The 20,675-nt window shown below is 43.0% G+C and overlaps 1 protein-coding gene across 5 annotated transcripts in view; it reads right to left on the bottom strand.

The window, feature by feature from the left end:
* LOC110503961 (cell adhesion molecule 1) overlaps positions 1 to 20,675 on the bottom strand; it is a 157,294-nt gene that overhangs the window by 32,471 nt on the left and 104,148 nt on the right. For all 5 annotated transcript variants that reach the window (XM_021582642.3, XM_090218636.1, XM_021582640.3 and 2 more), the window contains 3 exons: positions 10,814 to 10,960; positions 5,246 to 5,398; positions 2,013 to 2,150 (listed from right to left, as the gene is read on the bottom strand). In XM_021582642.3, coding sequence (XP_021438317.1) covers positions 2,013 to 2,150; positions 5,246 to 5,398; positions 10,814 to 10,960 — 438 coding nt within the window. The remainder of the gene's footprint in view (positions 1 to 2,012; positions 2,151 to 5,245; positions 5,399 to 10,813; positions 10,961 to 20,675) is intronic.

Below are 20,675 nucleotides of genomic sequence, written 5' to 3'. Positions count from 1 at the left end.
TTATGCAGCATCCTGGATGCTGAGTGGGGTTCTGTTCTGTTGTGTCCAGGCTAACCCCTACAGTAATCAGCTGCCCTCCAGGCTCCTACATGTGTCTGGCTGTCAGAGGGGCATTCATTTAGAGAGCATTACAATGCCACAGGGCCAGCGCATTAGCCGCAGTGCTGAGTGTGATGGTTTACTTGCACTTAATGAAGTGAGGAAATAATTACAGGGCCTTCTGTGACCTGCAGCACACTTCCATCTCCGCCAGCCGACCAGCCAGTCACAGGGGGGCACGCTTAGGGCTCAGAGAAGGCATCACACTGCTGCTCCAATACACACTGACCACATACACTAACATGCACATTGCTATAGCTTTTAACCCAATGACACTTACATAGGGAAACATCCTGAGAGATAGGCGTTGAAAAACAACTTTAGAGAAAGTTTTTTTCTAGTGGTTTTGCTCTGCAGATATACAGTAATAATCGTAGCAGAACAAACATGGATTAGGCCCCTGTTTTTAATCGTTGACAATTCTCTAAGTATATCACCAATTTGTGACTTGGATCTCAATGTGGGCACAGACGTCAATTCAACATCTATTCCACGTTGGTTTAACATAATTTCTTTGAAATGACATGGAAACAGTGTTGATTCAACCAGTGTGTGCCCAGTGGGGAGCTAATGAATTGCTTATGAGAAGTGAGCTGTGTTTCCAGAGGTGCTAAAGGACGTGACTTTCTGGTCCGTCCACGTCCTCCTCTGCCAGTCTGGATTAGCCCCTGTTCAACATGGTGGCATTTCACTAATCTAACGAGCCTGTCTGCTTGCCTGCCTGTCTAACGTACCCACACCACACCAGCCCAGCCTTCCCCAGAGGGCCTGACATCTCATAAACACAAATTGACTTCCACTTCTCTAACACTGGAGGCGCAGATGGCATTTAGCTTATATTCGCTCCTTCTAAATATTTCATCCTCTCAACAAGCCAAATATGTCCTCTCTATTCTAATACATACATGTATATCATTTGACGACAGAGATATTCAGTCCTTATGTAAACAGGACCAGGCTGTGAAATGAATTCTCCCTCTTGCTGTAGTGTATGGATAGGCTGAATAATAGATGGGTCTTCTTGATCGTATGTGAGACAATAAGGCACCACACCATAGTACCATACACTACTGCACCTCTCTCCAGGAGCCTACAGTGAACTTGAGGCATTCAAATAAAGTACTTTCATAAAAGGACTTAGCAATTAAAGGTAATGAGTGAGGTTCAAGGCTTTCAAACCGTTGAATCAGAAGTCTGATCAACCAAAAGACAACATGTGATCAACAGAAACAAACGTGTTGCTGGTGTGTGAGTTGTGGTCCTTCAGCAGCAGCTAACGCATGCTCTCAGTAGGCGGGGCTGTGACCAGATTTACAGGCTGTTGCCGGGCGGATTCCTCAGAGAGAGTGTTGATTCCGCATCAACTCCCTGGTGTCTGGCGATGACACAGGTTTATGAGTGTATTAAACCAGTAAAGACACTGGGTGCCTCAGTGATGTACTATAGGGATGTACTTTAGCCTACACACTGTTATGTTACAGCTAGGCTGCGATGGGGGAGGCTGTAGTGAGTGGATGGTGAACAGTTGGGAGTTCATTTGAAGCCACTTATCTGGTCACTGGAAAAGGCCCACTACAAGTTCAGCCCAGCACTAAAATGCACTGCTTCTTTGGTAACTGTTGTAATGTGGCTATTGCTGAGGAGACAGTTCGCCAACGCAGTGCTTTATGAATAGGTCATACTCAAAGTCAACACTATACCTCGTTCAGTTGAACAATTGAAATACTCAATATCCATACTCACTCTTTAGTCATTGAACAGATCAGTAGATATAGCATATTGTGACGAGTGTGAAACCAAGTCCTGAATGTAAAAAGAGCATTTGCAGTTTCCAGTAGGATGCTGTGGAGAGTTAAAGCTGCCTGGCTGGGGTTATATCTGCAAGATATCTGAGGGAAAGATATTCCTCTGACCTGTCAGCTCCTGCTCTCCTTTCATCCATCTGATGGAGGCGGCAGGCTTGCTGCCCATGGCTGTACAGGTGAGCTCTGTCTCGTTCCCCTCACTGACCACATCCTCTCGGGAATCCATGATTGGACTGCCTGGTGGGACTGACAGACAAACAGCAAGAGCCTCAGATATATATGTACAGACGGACCCACATTCAGTATACACAGATGCACACACACGTTTGTGTGTGCACAAAGGAATGCACACAAAACGTTCATTGTAATTTAGAATTTGTTCTTAACTGACTTGCCTAGTTAAATAAAGGTTAAATAAAATACATTAAAATTAAAATAAAATAACGTACTGTTTCACTCTGCTATAGTCTATAATGTCCTGTTCCACTATGCTATAGGCTATCATGTCCTGTTCCACTATGCTATAGGCTATCATGTCCTGTTCTACTATGCTATAGGCTATAATGTCCTGTTCCACTATGCTATAGGCTATCATGTCCTGTTCCACTATGCTATAGGCAATAATGTCCTGTTCCACTATGCTATAGGCTATAATGTCCTGTTCCACTATGCTATAGGCTATAATGTCCTGTTCCACTATGCTATAGGCTATAATGTCCTGTTCCACTATGCTATAGGCTATAATGTCTTGTTCCACTATGCTATAGGCTATCATGTCCTGTTCCACTATGCTAAAGGCTATAATGTCCTGTTCCACTATGCTATAGGCCATAATGGCCTGTTCCACTATGCTATAGTCTATAATGTCCTGTTCCACTATGCTATAGGCTATAATGTCCTGTTCCACTATGCTATAGGCTATAATGTCCTGTTCCACTATGCTATAGGCTATAATGTCCTGTTCCACTATGCTATAGGCTATAATGTCCTGTTCCACTATGCTATAGGCTATCATGTCCTGTTCCACTATGCTATAGGCTATAATGTCCTGTTCCACTATGCTATAGGCTATAATGTCCTGTTCCACTATGCTATAGGCTATCATGTCCTGTTCCACTATGCTATAGGCTATAATGTCCTGTTCCACTATGCTATAGGCTATAATGTCCTGTTCCACTATGCTATAGGCTATAATGACCTGTTTCACTATGCTATAGGCTATAATGTCCTATTTCACTATGCTATAGTCTATAATGTCCTGTTTCACTATGCTATAGGCCATAATGGCCTGTTCCACTATGCTATAGACAATAATGTCCTGTTCCACTATGCTATAGGCTATAATGTCCTGTTCCACTATGATATAGGCTATAATGTCCTGTTGCACTATGCTATAGACAATAATGTCCTGTTCTACTATGCTATATGCTATAGGCTATAATGACCCTATGCTATAGGCTATAATGACCCTATGCTATAGGCTATAATGGCCTGTTCCACTATGCTATAGGCTATAATGTCCTGTTCCACTATGCTATAGTCTATAATGTCCTGTTCCACTATGCTATAGGCTATAATGTCCTGTTCCACTATGCTGTAGGCTATAATGTCCTGTTCCACTATGTTGTAGGTTATAATGTCCTGTTCCACTATGCTATAGGCTATCATGTCCTGTTCCACTATGCTATAGGCTATAATGTCCTGTTCCACTATGCTATAGGCTATCATGTCCTGTTCCACTATGCTATGGGCTATAATGTCCTGTTCCACTATGCTATAGGCTATAATGACCTGTTTCACTATGCTATAGGCTATACTGTCCTATTTCACTATGCTATAGACAATCATGTCCTGTTCCACTATGCTATAGGCTATACTGTCCTGTTCCACTATGATATAGGCTATAATGTCCTGTTCCACTATACTATAGACAATAATGTCCTGTTCTACTATGCTATATGCTATAGGCTATAATGACCCTATGCTATAGGCTATAATGACCCTATGCTATAGGCTATAATGGCCTGTTCCACTATACTATAGGCTATAATGTCCTGTTCCACTATGCTATAATGTCCTGTTCCACTATGCTATAGGCTATAATGTCCTGTTCCACTATGCTGTAGGCTATAATGTCCTGTTCCACTATGTTGTAGGCTATAATGTCCTGTTCCACTATGCTATAGGCTATAATGTCCTGTTCCACTATGCTATAGTCTATAATGTCCTGTTCCACTATGCTATAGTCTATAATGTCCTGTTCCACTATGCTATAGGCTATAATGCCCTGTTCCACTATGCTATAGGCTATAATGTCCTGTTCCACTATGCTATAGGCTATAATGTCCTGTTCCACTATGCTATAGGCCATAATGGCCTGTTCCACTATGCTATAGTCTATAATGTCCTGTTCCACTATGCTATAGGCTATAATGTCCTGTTCCACTATGCCATAGGCTATAATGTCCTGTTCCACTATGCTATAGGCAATAATGTCCTGTTCCACTATGCTATAGGCTATAATGTCCTGTTCCACTATGCTATAAGCTATAGGCTACAATTTCCCCTTACATAATCAAAACATATATAGTAGCATGACCAATGAACACAAGCTAAGCATGTCCAACCTTGATTACTTATTCCGCTGTCTCTCACATAGGGAAACCAGACTGAGACGCTTGTAGAAAACTCAGAAAGATGTGTCACGTCAAGAGCGCCTAAAAATCACCTGTAGTTCTCACTTTTTGCTATTAGATTTCATTTCTAAAAGCAGAGTAATTACTTTGAAGTGTACTTAATTCCTTTTCAATCCCCTAGGATGTCGGCCAGTATAATACAGCTGTAGTATTAGTGTAATTTCACGCCGTAGCTCCACTGTTTGGCACAAATGACTCTCAATAGGGAACTATTTAGAGCATCCAAGTTAACATTCAGTAGGATTCACACACTCAACAGTCAGTCATCAAAGCCAGTCTGAGATAGATATATTCTGTTATCCATAGCAGCATCTGTTCCTATTCATTACCATGCTATTGAGCACTGTAAGTGCCTAATTGGCTGACAGTGGGACAGTGGGACTCAATATAACAAGATGAATTTAAAATGTATTTAAAATACATAAATTCAAACAATTGTATATTCACAGTTTATATAGGATGCATGAGAGTGTGGTAGAAAGCAATGTCTAAGTTATGAATTTGGCACCATGTAATGGGCATACATAACATGTTGTGTACATACGTAGTGCCGTGTGTGTGTGTGTGTGTGTGTGTACGTTACTTGTGTATACATGCAGGCGTACACTCATGCATGAGAGTTTAGGCATGTGTGTGTAAACCTACCCAGCACAGTGATGTCTGCGTAGGCCTCCTGAGGAGGGTCTGTGTAGAGTTGGCACACATAGCGTCCCTCATCTGAGAGAGACACGTTGGACAGAGACACCCGCAGTTCATTGTCGGAGAAATTCACCAGCTGGAACCGGCTGTCCTTCAGGGCTGAGGAGAAACAGATACCAGACAGACAGTTAGGACTGGGAGACACACACACGTGTGTGTGTTTGTGGTATGTGTGTGTGTCTGTGAGAGAGAGAAACAGAATGAGAGAGAAACAGTGAGAGAGAAAAACAGAAAGAGAAACAGAAACAAAGAGAAACAGAGAGAGTGAATCAAAAGAGAGAGAAACAAAAGAGGGACAGAGAGAGAGCAACAGAAAGAGAGAAACAGAAAGAGAGAGAAACAGAGAGAGAAACAGGAAGAGAGAAAGAGAGAGAAACAGAAAGAGAGAAACAGAGAGAGAGAAAGAAAGAGAGTGAACAGAGAGAGAAACAAAGAGAGAGAAACAGAGAGAGAGAAACAGTTAGAGAGAAACAGAGAGAGAGCGAGAGGGAACAAACAGAGAGAACAGAGAGACATACTGAAATAGTGCAGTAAAATTATTTGGTCTGTATTCATATAGCTAGTAGTTATGCTGAAAAAAGCCTCCTAAATGGTAAAAAGCCTCAGCATTTACAACCCAGGTCTCTAAAAAGAAAAGTGAGTTTCAGAATGATTCATAAAAGTTGATTTATAAACAGTTTAATCTCTCCAGTCTACAGAGCACTCCCTGGGCAGGAAAATAGGAGAAGTGCCCATGAAGACCTCACATATTCTGGGAAAGGAGAAGTACTGTAACATACATTATGTATTCAATCACAAGAACTTGAGGTCCATACTAAATAAAAAAGTAGCTCTTTTGAAAAAAAATCTGTAGTTTGGACTGGCGTGCCATATAAGTGTGGTGTTGCTCGAGTTAGCTTTGAGTGTGGCAACCTAGCTTAACATCCTACATCTTACATTTAGCGACATCTTTTTCCACGTCAGTTAACCCCCCACTTGAACACTGTTTTACATAAATACCCCCAGATGGTTCTTTGGAGTGTGTAATGATGTTTTGACCTACCCATTCCTTATCAGGTCTTCTATTAGCGCGGAGCTAAAGAACTCAATCTATTCAGCCTATCTTTAAAACATGGGGAGTGTTCGTTCCTGTCAGAGCTCCATGTCAGGCAGCATCTTGATCATTACAGAGGCCTTTGAGCATCTTCCTATATGAGACCTCATTCCCAATCCTGTCTCATAATTTGAGGAGTCTTTGGAAGTCTCTCCTCAAAGCATAGCGATGAGCCTTGGCATAGCTTTGAGAGTCAAAGGCCTTGCTAGGGAGGAATTAGCTGGCATGAAGCAGTTTGTTCATTGACAGGTGATTACTCAAGTGTGTTGAGATTATAAAGAGGCTGTGGCCAACATCAGGGTTGCACTGTAAAACAACAAAAAATACAATCAATAAGTAAAGTTGGATCATTGCCCTCTACATCAGATGTAATGTACTTTAACTCTACCTACATGTATATATTACCTCAATTACCTAGACTAACCGGTGCCCCCGCACGTTGACTCTGTACCGGTACCCCCTGTATATAGCCTCGCTATTGTTATTTTATTGCTACTGTTAAATTATTTGTTACTTTTATCTTCTATTTTTTTTACTTAACTATTTTTTATTTAACATGATTTTTTCTTAACTTCTTAAAGCATTGTTGGTTAAGGGCTTGTATGTAAAATAAGCTCTACACCTGTTGTATTCGGCACATGTGACAAATACAATTTGATTGGATTTGATTTGATGTACTGTATGTGAGCTATAAAGGTTGAATTGATGATGACATCCATAAAGTTGGTTTGTTTCCTCAATCCCTAATTATTGGAGCACTAGGCCAAAAATATAAAGCATCAGCAAAAGCCTTGACATTGGGTCTCTAGCGTCAGGTTCAGGGACAGTGTTACTGTGTCAGTATTGCTGGAACAGTAACTTCCCAGGTGGTTGACCTTTGAGTGGACTTGATAGCTCTGTTGAGAAACTCTATGGTATTTAAACCAAAAGAAGCAGACGGATCATTTTTTTTGTAGATTTGATGGGGGATGTGTAGCCCTACGGTAAATGTTGGGTATTATTGTCCTGGTAGAGTGTTTTGTGTAAGTGTCTGTTTCTGTTTGTGTCTGTTGTTTTCCCTGTGTGACTGTGTTGTTCCTGGTTGTTTTCCTCCTCATACACAAAGGGCTGACTCTGTAGAGAGAGGCCTGGTAACAGGTAACAATGTCACTAGTCAGAGGGGGGTCACCACAGAACACAGCCTTCTGGGAGCCCAGCCCAGAATAGACCTGCTGCCCTGGGATTTACCAGGCTCCACTGCGGGTGTAATGTTCAACCGGGAGCAGCAGTTAGATATGATCAGAGCTCTGACTCATATCTGATACTAACTCCAGCCAATTTACTGATACCCAACTGTTTCTGTAATTACACTTGACTATTGCACTTCAGCCATTTTCCTTGCTGCCAGTGTGAGTTGGTTTTAAAATGGGATAAGTGGTAAAATGACAAACTGTTAAAGAGGCTGTGTGGAATATGAGACTAAATAGAGAAAAGATGTGAGGCCAGAGCTCTTTCAAACACAGATTTTATAGATCACACACCATTCTATTTGTGTTGCATTCAAGGCTGTCACGAGTGTCATTGTGTTATCTTTATTTGAATCTCTCCTCTCTCTCTTAACGCGGTAAAACACATAAATTACATTAGCAATACAAACATGACAGAGATGTACACTCAGCCTTCTGTAATGTTCTGCCATACAGTGGAAAATTAGAACACCAATCTGGATACCACTCAGACTTGTGAAATCATTTTGGATGGAGATGAAATATGAAAACAAGAAGTGTTTCTCATATCACCTTGAAGGTTGGCTCCATTCCAAGACACAAACAAGTGAAACTCATGCAAACTGAGGTTGAACCTAGAGGAAGCCATATGCTCATGCATAAACATTGTCCTAATCTTAGATTCTCTTTAGATTCCTAATCTAAGAGATTATCTGCATTAACAAAATGATTAATAAATCAACTCAATGGCCAATTAAACATTAAATCAAGGACAGAAAGCATCCTATTTATATCAGTATTGTAATCTAGTCCTTGAAATATGAAGCCGTCACCAAAAGCATCATAACTGATGAGTTGCCATAAACTGCCAAAACCTTAAAGAGTGATTTATTTTAGTACAAGAGGCCCTGAAATATGGTACTTGAGATGAGACCCTGAGATATGGTTCAAGAGGGAGATAACCTGTGTCATCTTTTGGAAATGTGTCTAATGAAATGGTCAGTCTAACGGTAGAGTATCCAGCGATGTTGTTCCTGTTGAGAGTATCCAGTATGATGGGGGAGTGTCCAGTGAAGCAACAAAATAGAATACTAGAAAGGATGTGTTAGATAGCTAGCCAGGTCGTTTTAGAAAAATCATTCCATAGCATTTTCAGATTTAAGGATTAGTTCCCTTTTTTACAACCACATCTATATTTTTGATGTAAATATCATGTTATAGGAGGATCCAGACACCTTTTTTTTGTGATTTCATGTTTTTGAGAAACTTATCCCAAACAGCAAATCCCTTCCTTATCCTCATTGTATAGTATGAAAAAACATGAACAAAGGGCTTTAGATTCTGTCATTCCAAACTTTATCCGCAATGTTATATTCCATTTTTTTGCAACTCGAGTGATACCTCTCCATCCATTCTATGTGTAACTGCCAACTGGGGCGGCAGGGTAGCCTAGTGGTTAGAGTGTTGGACTAGTAACCGGAAGGTTGCAAGTTCAAATCGCTGAGCTGACAAGGTACAAATCTGTTGTTCTGCCCCTTCCTAGGCTGTCATTGAAAATAAGAGTTTGTTCTTAATTTAACTGACAGTTATCCCACTGTTCCTAGGCTGTCATTGAAAATAAGAGTTTGTTCTTAATTTAACTGACAGTTATCCCACTGTTCCTAGGCTGTCATTGAAAATAAGAGTTTGTTCTTAATTTAACTGACAGTTATCCCACTGTTCCTCGGCTGTCATTGAAAATAAGAGTTTGTTCTTAATTTAACTGACAGTTATCCCACTGTTCCTAGGCTGTCATTGAAAATAAGAGTTTGTTCTTAATTTAACTGACAGTTATCCCACTGTTCCTAGGCTGTCATTGAAAATAAGAGTTTGTTCTTAATTTAACTGACAGTTATCCCACTGTTCCTAGGCTGTCATTGAAAATAAGAGTTTGTTCTTAATTTAACTGACAGTTATCCCACTGTTCCTAGGCTGTCATTGAAAATAAGAGTTTGTTCTTAATTTAACTGACAGTTATCCCACTGTTCCTAGGCTGTCATTGAAAATAAGAGTTTGTTCTTAATTTAACTGACAGTTATCCCACTGTTCCTAGGCTGTCATTGAAAATAAGAGTTTCTTGCCTAGTAAGTAAAAATAAAATGTAAAAAATTAAAAAAAACTGCCAAAATATAGGAAACACTAGAGTAAATGACGGATACGAAGTGAAAGCATGGGGTGCTTCCATACAGGACGATCCAGACACTTGTAGAATATATGCCAAGGCACAATGAAGCTGTTCTGGCGGCTAATGGTGGCCCAATGCCCTATTTAAACACTTTAGGATGGTGTTTCCTTTATTTTGGCAGTAACATGCAGCAGGCTACATGGAAAATGGAACAACAGCTCGATAGGGGAAATGGCTTGAGTCGAGCAAAAGGGAATATAATATTGAGGATAAAGTTCAGAACTACACAATTTCACGTGTACAACATCTAAAGACCGGCATCACTATACTGAGAGCTTTGCCGTATCTAAAAGGATGTAGTTGGGTGTTTTTGAAGAATTTGTTGATGTTTTCTCAAGACCCTTATACTGCACAATGAGGATGAGGAAGTGATTTTCTGTTTGTGGTAAGTCTCTCAAAAACATGTGAAATCACAAAATAGTTGTCTGGATCCTTCTATAACATGCCATTACATACAATTTCAGATTTGTTTGTGAAAAGGAAACATCTCCTTTAACTGCCAATATGCCAACATTCCATTAAGAAAATGCAGTCAATCCACAGCCATACACTGGCACCAATCAGTTGATAATAGGATTTAGACAAGCTGTAAATGCAACAAGTACTAGAATTGTATAACATAATAGCACTCACAGCTTTTCAAGTAAATCAAATCTGAGACATTTATGATCTGTTTACATATATTTTAGAGGCTTTTTATGCAGAAAATTGATATAAAACCTGAATAAACGTTATTTACAATTATATGACAATAATAATTCGTTTACACAATTTCTGATACATCACATGCCTTACTTGCATTTTCCACAATAAGTAATAGCAGGAAATGCATCACCTACGGTATGCCTCTACTTCCATTAATTCCAAATAGACCGTTTTTTGGATTTATCACTGACCAAGATGGCTGCCATTTTTGCCCCATTATGGAACTTTGAGGGTTTATGACATAACCCCTCTAATAATTTAATAGGATCTCTATGAGAAGCACTTACGTCTGACGTCTCTGAAGTAGATGGTCTGTCTGTTGGGGTTAAGGAGCTGGATGACTGAGTCATCATTGTTCTTCACCCTGCAGCTGATGGTCGCCATCTCCCCCTCGATCACTGACACATTATCAGTCCCCAGGTTTTGACCTTCAACTGGACACAGACAGATGGACAAGAGGAGGAGGACAACACATGAAAGGTCTAGAATTACTGCCATTCAGATTTTTTTTCATTGTATAATGTTAATAATTTGGGGATTGAGACACACAAAAAAGCATTGGCACAATAACAGACCACGGATTTGAACAGCATAATACTTCAGCAGACCCACAGAGACATGAACACAGCCTGACTGCTATAGACATATGTTGACTGTACTTGCAGTCACATTCCTAATCCTCCTAATACAGTAGAAGGGCCTAGAATAATAGCGCCGAAGGAGATGGCTGCTGTTTTACGATCCTGTAACCAATTGTGCTATTGTGGCCTTTCACGTTATTTGTAAGTTATTTTGTATATAATGTTTCCGCCACCAAGTCTTATGCCCGAAAATAGCTTCTAGTGTAACGATCGTTGTTGGAAGGATTGGACCAATGTGCAGCGTGGAAGGCGTTCCTCATGTTATTTAATGTGAACCAGCAACAAAACAATAAAGAGTAACAAAACGAACGTGCAGCTTTGTAGTGCAAAAAGGCTACAATACAAAAACAATATCCCACACACAACAGGTGGAAAAAGGCTGCCTAAATATAATCCCCAATCAGAGACAACGATAGACAGCTGCCTCTGACTGGGAACCATACTAGGCCAACCTAGAAACAAAAAAACTAGAATGCCCATCCTAGTCACACCCTGACCTAACCAAATAGAGAAATAAAAGGATCTCTAAGGTCAGGGCGTGACATCTAGATATCAGGACAGTGATTTAGGTCCCGTGGAGCACTGTAGGAATACCTTTTTCTTCAACGAGTCGGATGGGAAGGATTTACTTCAGACGCCTGACAAGGCCCTCATCCCAATAATTCGCAGGAGAAAGAGACGAAGGTAACGTGGACGAATATCTACCTTTACCATCGGTCTTATTAGCCAACGTACAATCAGTTGATAATAAAATAAACAAACTACGATCATGTATATCCAAACCAACGGGACATTAAAAACTGTAATATCTTATGTTTTTCCTAGCCCTCCTGGTATTGACCCTTGCCTGTCCTGATGCCGAAGCCTGCCTGACCACTCTGCCTGTTCTGACCTCAAGCCTGCCTATCGCCTGGTACTGTTTGGACCTGGTTTATGAACTCTCGCCTGTCCCCAACCTGCCATTTGCCTACCACTTTTGTTGTAATAAATATTGGAGCTCAACCATCTGCCTCCTGTGTCTGCATTTGGGTCTCGCCTTGTGCCCTTATAGTACGAACTGGCCATGACAGACCCAGCAGACTTGGACCAGCTCTGTCACGCTGTCTCCCTGTAGGGAGCCACCATTGGGCGGCATGAGGATCTACTGCTGGACCTTTTGGAAGGGCTTCGTTCCCTGACCGAACGCCATGACCAAGGGTTCAAGGCTATCATGGAGCAAATTAGTGAGTTAGCACATATGCAGCCCGCCACCTCTGAGACCTCCCAACCAACCAGTAAACTTTCTACTACTAGTGGATTTGTTCAACCTACCCCGGCTTCTCGAGAACCCCGCTTTCCTCCTCTGGAGCGTTATGCAGGTGATCCTGGTGATCGCTTTCCTAGTGCTCTCTCATTTCTGAATTCCAGCCCTCTTTGTTCCTGTCGGACCGATCGAAAATAGTGTAAAAACAATTTAATAAATGTAATCCTGCTAATGTCCGGAAGGGCGCTCTCCTGGGCAACGGCTGTGTAGGAGTGCAATCCGCTGTGTGCCATAGCCTGGAGGAATTCATGGCAGAAGTGAGGAAGGTTTTCGATTCTCCGGTGCCCGGAAGGGAGGCAGCTCGAAAACTACTGCAGGTACATGAGAACTCCCGTAGTGTGACAGACTACGCAGTAGATTTTTGCACATTGACCGCCGAGAGTTCCTGGAATCTGGAGACTCTGTTTAAAATCTTCCTCCACAGACTGTTGGAGGGGATAAAGGATGAGCTCACAGCTCGGGAAATACCACAGGACCAAAATTCCCTCCTCGCCATAGCGATTAGAATTGATGGGCGCCTATGAGAATGCTGGTGTGTGAGGAGGTTGGGTCTCTGGAACGCTCGTTCGTCTGCTGATGCTGGTGACCATCCGAAGGATTACAGAAATCCCCGAAGTTTGTATTTCCGAGGAGAGCCGAAAACACCCAAGGTTCCCAGAGAATCATCGGCGACGGGCGAGTTGGATACTCCTGAGCCCATGAAACTGGGAAGACCTAGGTTATCGGTTGGGGAACGCTCATGTAGGCTTCTAACTGTTGTCTGTACTGTGGAAGGGTGGGACATTATAAAGCCACTTGCCCTGTTAACACAGCCAGCAGACATTATGAGTACCTGGTCATGTCAATTGGACTCACCGACGCCCCCGCTGTCTACCAGGCTCTGGTAAACGACGTGTTAAACCGTTTTGTGTTTGTCTACCTTGACGACATCCTGTTTTTTTCACAGTCTGCTGAAGAACACATTCTTCATGTCAGACAAGCCCTTCAGCGCCTCCTGGATAACCAATTGTTTGTGAAAGCTGTTTCATTCGGGGCTACAGCACCCTGGCGGCCCCCCTCTCTGCACTCACCTCTCTCAAAGTAACGTTCACATGGTCTCCAGTGGTCGACAGAGCCTTCGTGGACCTGAAGCATTGGTTCACCACAGCACCCATCCTTGTCCATCTGAATCCGTCCATCAAATTGTGGTAGAGGTTGATGCTTCAGATGTTGGAGTGGGGGCCATCCTGTTCCAGCAATCTGCCCAGGACCAAAAGCTCCATCCCTGTGCCTTCCTTGTCCCATCGTCTCAATCCTGCAGAGAGGAACTACGACGTAGGCAACCGAGAACTCCTGGCGGTCATGATGGTCCTGGAAGAATGGAGGCACTGGCTGGAAGGAGCAGAACAGCCATTCTTGGTTTGGACCGACCATAAAAAATGTGGAATATCTCCGTACAGCCAAGTGCCTTAACTCCAGGCAGACCTGGTGGGCTTTATTGTTTACAAGATTCAACTTAACCATTTCCTACCGCCCAGGGTCCGAAAATGTGAAGCCTGATGCCCTCTCCCGCCCTCTCCTGACATCTCTGCCTTTGTCGCAGTGTGCACCATGTCAGAGTCCAACCATCTGCCTCCTGTGTCTGCATTTGGGTCTCGCCTTGTGCCCTTATAGTAGTGGTGTAACGCACCGTAGTTGATCCGTGATTCGTACGGATCACCCCCCACGGTTCGGGACACACATGGGAACCACGGATCAATTGCAAAGTTTAACCATCATTGTGTGAAATACAGTTTTACTGCCACTGTTGCTTTTAAAAGTAATAATTCCTTAAATCTCGATGCAGAGTTGCAGTGAAAAGATGTGTGTACTGGTCACGTGAACGGGGAGTGTTGAATCCCAACGAATCAATCCTGGATGCTCACGTTGCAAAAAGCAAAGAAGAAAAAATAGCAGTGACAACCATGGCTAGTGGGACGAGCTGAAGAACTGGAAAAGCCTCCCGCTTCATAAGTCTCATGTATCAGAGTATTTTGGCTTCTCTGTCAAATATGATGACGGAAGAAGGGTGGTGGACAACACCATTACGTTGTGTAGGCATTGTGCCACAAGAAAGCCGTATGATCATGGAAATACATTGTTCATGGCAACACATTAAAGCGTCACCACCCTGGTGTGTCAGTGACGGGAGCCAACTCAGCCAAGAGACAACAACTTTTCACAGCGGTATATAAGCAGCCATTTGCTGCAGAATCAGACTGGGTTAAAGCCATCACCAAATCTATTTGGATGTTTAACGCAGCAGACATGAGGCCATATTCTGTTGTGGAAAACAAAGGGTTTAAAACTATGGTGAAAGTGCTTGAGCCAGGCTACGAAATCCCAATATGTCGACAAATTATCCATGGCATCCTCTGTTGCCCTTACCACAGACGGGTGGGCCCTCCAGGGCAATGGAAAGATCCGTGACTGTGACTGCTCACTACACCACAGAGGAGTGGGAGATGCTAAGTCCGGCGCTACAGACACGCCCCCTCTATGAGAGTCACACAGGCACAAATCTGGCGCAGGTACTGCTAGGAGCAGTAGCAGAGTGGAAGCTAGAGAGGCCCAATAGCAATATCCCAACCACCACAGATAATGCCAAGACCCAAGTAAATGCAGTGATATAAGCTGGACTGGGGCCACAGATAGCTTGCTTTGCACATGTGATCAATGTGCATCCTAAAGGGGAATCTCAGTGAACAAGATGGACCGCCTCCTTGGGAGGATCAGGAAGGTGGTTTCCTTTTTCCACCGAAGGACAACAGCCGCTCATGTGCTTAAGACCAAGCAAGAAATGCTACAGCTACCGACCCACAAGCTCATACACAATGTCACAACAAGATGGAACTCCACTTGAGATGTTGGAGCACTATCTTGAGCAGCAGGCAGCTGTATACTCTGCACTGACAGACAAGACCCTGAAAAAAAATGAAGACATCATCACCTTGGCTGATGATGATGTGAACGTGGCAGAGGAGGATCTCCAGGTGCTCAAACCCCTCAAAACGGTTACAACCCTATTGAGGACTGAAACTGCATCGTCTGTGTCCATGATCCTACCTCTGAAAACAAGGATTCTACAATCCATGGCCCCAAGTGAGGAAGACAGCACCATCACTAGAGATATCAAGGCTGCCATTAGAGAGGACCAGAACCCTAGATACCCCCTAATATACAAGACTACCCACATAAATCAGCTGCACTATATCCAAGGTTCAAGTCCCTGTCTCACCTAGACCCTGCCCTACACCGGAGGACATACAGTGATCTCACCACTGAGATTGTGGCCACTGAAGAGGTAAAAAAATAAAAAATAAGAGTGAATTACTTAAATAATAAATATAGTGCAGTCTAATCTTAGTCTATGCTATTGCTATTATCATCCATTTTTGATTTGGAATAATAATAATGGATTTTATTAAATGTTATTGCCACAATTACAGTCCCTGACTGAGTCTATAATACCAACATGTTTCAAACAGACCAACATAGTCCCTGTGCCCAAGAAGACTAAAGTGACCTGCCTAAATGACTACTGACCCGTAGCACTCACGTCTGTAGCCATGAAGTGCCTTGAAAGGCTGGTCATGGCTCAAATCAACACCATTATCCCAGAAACCCTAAACCCACTCCAATTTGCATACTGCCCCTACAGATCCACAGATATTGCAATCTCTATTGCACTCAACACTGCCCTTCCCACCTGGACAAAAGGAACACCTATGTGAGAATGCTATTCATTGACTACAGCTCAGCATTCAACACCATAATGCCCTCAAAGCTCATCACTAAGCTAAGGACCCTGGGAAGAAACACCTCCCTCTGCAACTGGATCCTGGACTTCCTGACAGGCCGCCCCCAGGTGGTAAGGGTAGGTAACAACACAACCGCCACGCTGATCCTTAACAAAGGGACCCCTCAAGGGTGCGTGCTCAGTCCCCTCCTGTACTCACTGTTCACTCATGACTGCATGGCCAGGCACGACTCCAACACCCTCATCAAGTTTGCCGATGACACAACAGTGTCTGATCACCAACAACGATGAGACAGCCTATAGGGAGGAGGTCAGAGACCTGGCCGTGTGGTGCCAGGACAACAACCTCTCCGTCAACATAATCAAGACAAAGGAGATGATTGTGGACTACAAGAAAAGGAGAACCAAGCACTTCCCCATTCTCATCGATGGAGCTGCAGTGGAGCAGGTTGAGTTCAAGTTCCTTGAGTTCAAGTTCCAAGTTCCTTGGTGTCCATATCACCAACAAACTATCATGGTCCAAACACACTAAGACAGTCGTGAAGAGGGCATGACAAAGCCTAAATATTTGGCATGTGTCCTCAGATCCTTAAAAGGTTCTACAGCTGCTCCATCGAGAGCATGACTGGTTGCATCACTGCCTGGTATGGCAACGGCTCAGCCTCCGTCCGCAAGCCACTACAGAGGGTAGTGCGTACGGCCCAGTTCATCACTGGGGCCAAGCTTCCCGCCATCCAGGACCTCTATACCAGGCGGTGTCAGAGGAAGACCCAAACATTGTCAAAGACGCCAGCCACCCTAGCCATAGACTGTTCTCTCTGCTACCGCACGGCAAGCGGTACCGGAGCACCAAGTTTACGTCCAAAAGGCTTCTTAACTGCTTATAAGCCATAAGCCATAAGACTCCTGAACAGCTAATCAAAGGGCTACCCAGACCCCTCTTTTTACACTGCTGCTGCTCTCTGTTTATCACTTTAACTCTACCCACATGTACATATTACCTCAAATACCTCGACTAACTGGTGCATTGACTCTGTACTGGTACCCCCTGTATATAGCCCCGCTATTGTTATTTTACTGCTGCTGTTTAATTATTTGTTACTTTTATTTTCAATTTTTCTACTTATCTATATTTACCTAACACATTGTCCTTTTTAACTTCTTAAAGCATTGTTGGTTAAGGACTTGTAAGTAAGCACCTGTTGTATTCGGCGCATGTGACAAATCAAATTTGATTTGATGTGATTTGCACTGGTTGACGTTATTGATCTCTCAGTTCAGAGTGGGTCCTGTGACTCTCTGCCAGATGGGCTGTAAGCACTACCTCTCACACACAAAGAGAAAGAAGGAGAGTTAGAGAGAGAAAGAGAGAAGGAGAGAGAGGGAGGGAGACAGACGGAGCTGAATTAAAGCTCTCCATCTGAGAGAAAAGGAGAAGAAAGGAGACAGGGAAGGACGGAGAGACACAGAAGGAAAGGGGGGTAGTGGAAGAGAGGGAAGAGAGGGAAGGTGGAAGAGAGAGAGAGGTGAAAGAGAGAGAGACAGACAGACAGAGTTGAATTACAGCTCTCCATCTGAGTCTATGAGCACAGGGCTTTATTCTCCATCTCTTAGGAACAACAGCCTTGTCACCCACTGAGTCAGCCACTGAGTCACCCACTGAGTCACCCACTGAGTCAGCCACTGAGTCAGCCACTGACTGAGTATTGCCACACCTGTGCCTACCTGGTCATGTCCTCATCATTAAAGCCAGAAACCAAGCATCCATTTGGTTTTCACAAAGAAAAAAGGTTTGTTTTCAGCCTTCCAGGTGAGGGAGGGGATAAATCAAAAGTCACCTTGTGCTATTCGGCAGGAGCCAAAAGGCATAAGAAGAAGAATGGAGAATGCTTTTAAATGTCTCGGATTAGCACCAGGAGAGGAACAAGACTCCCAGCAACAGCCTGAAGAAAACATCCAAAGCACATTTGCATGCCTGAGTCGTCAGACACCTCCAAACCGGGCTGACATTTACAAAGTGGAAAAAAGCCCCTGCGTTTTCAGATAGTGATAATGGGAATAGACAGCCAAACTAACAGGATTCAAATGAGCTGAGAGAATGCAGCGACCAGCAAGAAATGAACCTCCTGTGGAGAAATACACCTCAGACCTGTCTGTAGCAATGAACTTTTCATTTCATTCCACATCACAGATATTGGTTCATCAAGCACACACACAACACAGGATGGTGATGACTGAAAATGGACATTGATATTGACGTTGATATTGATATTGGCCTACAGGGAGGAGGTGAGGGTCCTCGGAGTGTGGTGTGAGGAAAATAACCTCACACTCAACGGCAACAAAACAAAGGAGATGATTGTGGACTTCAGGAAACAGCAGAGGGAGCACCCCCCTATCCACATCGATGGGACAGTAGTGGAGAGGGTAGTAAGTTTTAAGTTCCTCGGCGTATACATCACGGACAAACTGAATTTGTCCACCCACACAGACAGCGTCGTGAAGAAGGCGCAGCAGCGCCTCTTCAACCTCAGGAGGCTGAAGAAATTTGGCTTGTCACCAAAAGTACTCACAAACTTCTACCGATGCACAATCGAGAGCATCCTGTCGGGTTGTATCACTTTCAGAGGGTAGTGAGGGTGGTAGTGGGTAGTGAGGGTAGTGAGGTCTGCACAACGCATCACCGGGGGCAAACTACCTGAACTCCAGGACACCTTCACCACCCGATGTCACAGGAAGGCCATAAAGATCATCAAGGACAACAACCACCCGAGCCACTGCCTGTTCACCCCGCTATCATCCAGAAGGCGAGGTCAGTACAGGTGCATCAAAGCAGGGACCGAGAGACTGAAAAACAGCTTCTATCTCAAGGCCATCAGACTGTTAAACAGCCACCACTAACCTTGAGTGGCTGCTGCCAACACACTGACTCAACTCCAGCCACTGTAATAATGTGAATTGATGGAAATTGATGTAAAATATATCACTAGCCACTTTAAACAATGCTACATAATATAATGTTTACATACCCTACATTACTCATATGTATATGTATATACTGTACTCTATATCATCTACTGCATCTTTATGTATCACTAGCCACTTCAAACTATGCCACTTTGTTTACATACCCTACATTACTCATCTCAAATGTATATACTGTACTCGATACCATCTACTGCATCTTGCCTATGCCGTTCTGTTCCATCACTCATTCATACATCTTTATGTACATATTCTTTATCCCTTTACACTTGTGTGTATAAGGTAGTAGTTTTGGAATTGTTAAGTTAGATTACTTGTTGGTTATTACTACATTGTCGGAACTAGAAGCACAAGCATTTCGCTACACTCGCATTAACATCTGCTAACGATGTGTATGTGACAAATACATTCTGTACTAAATGGGTAGTATCTTGAGGTATGTGAGTGTTATCCTATTGTAAGGAAATCCTTTTTTTCTACTCCATGGAAGTGTCCTGTTTTTAAACTGTCTTAATTGAGTATCTGTGATGTTTTAGGAATCCGTATTTGTTTTATTATTAGAAGCCTCTGTTTTCAACTACCTCTGAAGTGTGAATGTATAGTGGACTACTAGAGCATAGCGAAATACTCTAAAGGCGAATTGGTCCATAATTAACTCATTATAACACAATCAAATTCTTGTTTATTAAGTGTGCTCCAATGTTGGAATGTGGAAGTGTGTAATTAATTTGAGTGTGTCTGACTGAAACCCGAAAGGCTGCTCTGACATACTTATAGTAAGTAGGCCTACCCCAGCAGAGGAGCCCAAAACAGTTTGAAGTGTTGTTTTTATTTCGGTTTTGTTAAAGTGATCTTGCTGGCAGTCAAAACAGCAACACGAAGAAGCCTCAAAGAAAGGTTATTCTGTTCCCAATCTGTTGGACTGAGAGGAAAGGGACTGCTAGAGAAAATATCCATAAATCAAATGAAATATATTTCATATATTATATGAAATATATATATTTCAAGTATTTATACAGCCCTTCTTACATCAGCTGATATCTCAAAGTGCTGTACAGAAACCCAGCCTAAAACCTCAAATAGCAAGCAATGCAGGTGTAGAAGCACGGTTTCAGCAGCCCTTGGCAGGGTTGGGTCCTCTCCAATATCCATGGCTCATCTCCAATTCAAAACACACATAAATAACGGCGCTGTGATTAGTAATCCCATCAAATGGAAAACAGGCCACTTTGCGGAACATGGAGGGGTTTTTGCAATTCTAGTAAACATTTTCAATTGCCTCAGCATCCTGGTCATGATTCGGTGCAAATGAGGAGAGGCAGTCATTCATTTCTGGTGGTGGGAGGGGTAGGCGGGAGGAGAGAGAGATATGTGGCGCAGACGACTGGCTGATAAATTCACCCTCATTCTAGCAGCTGTCTCAGAGTGCAAAGAGCCAGTAT

Source organism: Oncorhynchus mykiss, chromosome 24 (genome assembly GCF_057628025.1).
Source record: "Oncorhynchus mykiss isolate SJ-2025 chromosome 24, ASM5762802v1, whole genome shotgun sequence".
NCBI lineage: Eukaryota > Metazoa > Chordata > Actinopteri > Salmoniformes > Salmonidae > Oncorhynchus > Oncorhynchus mykiss.
The sequence above is the reverse complement of the archived record's forward strand: the minus strand, read 5'-3'. Positions and strand labels throughout refer to the sequence as shown.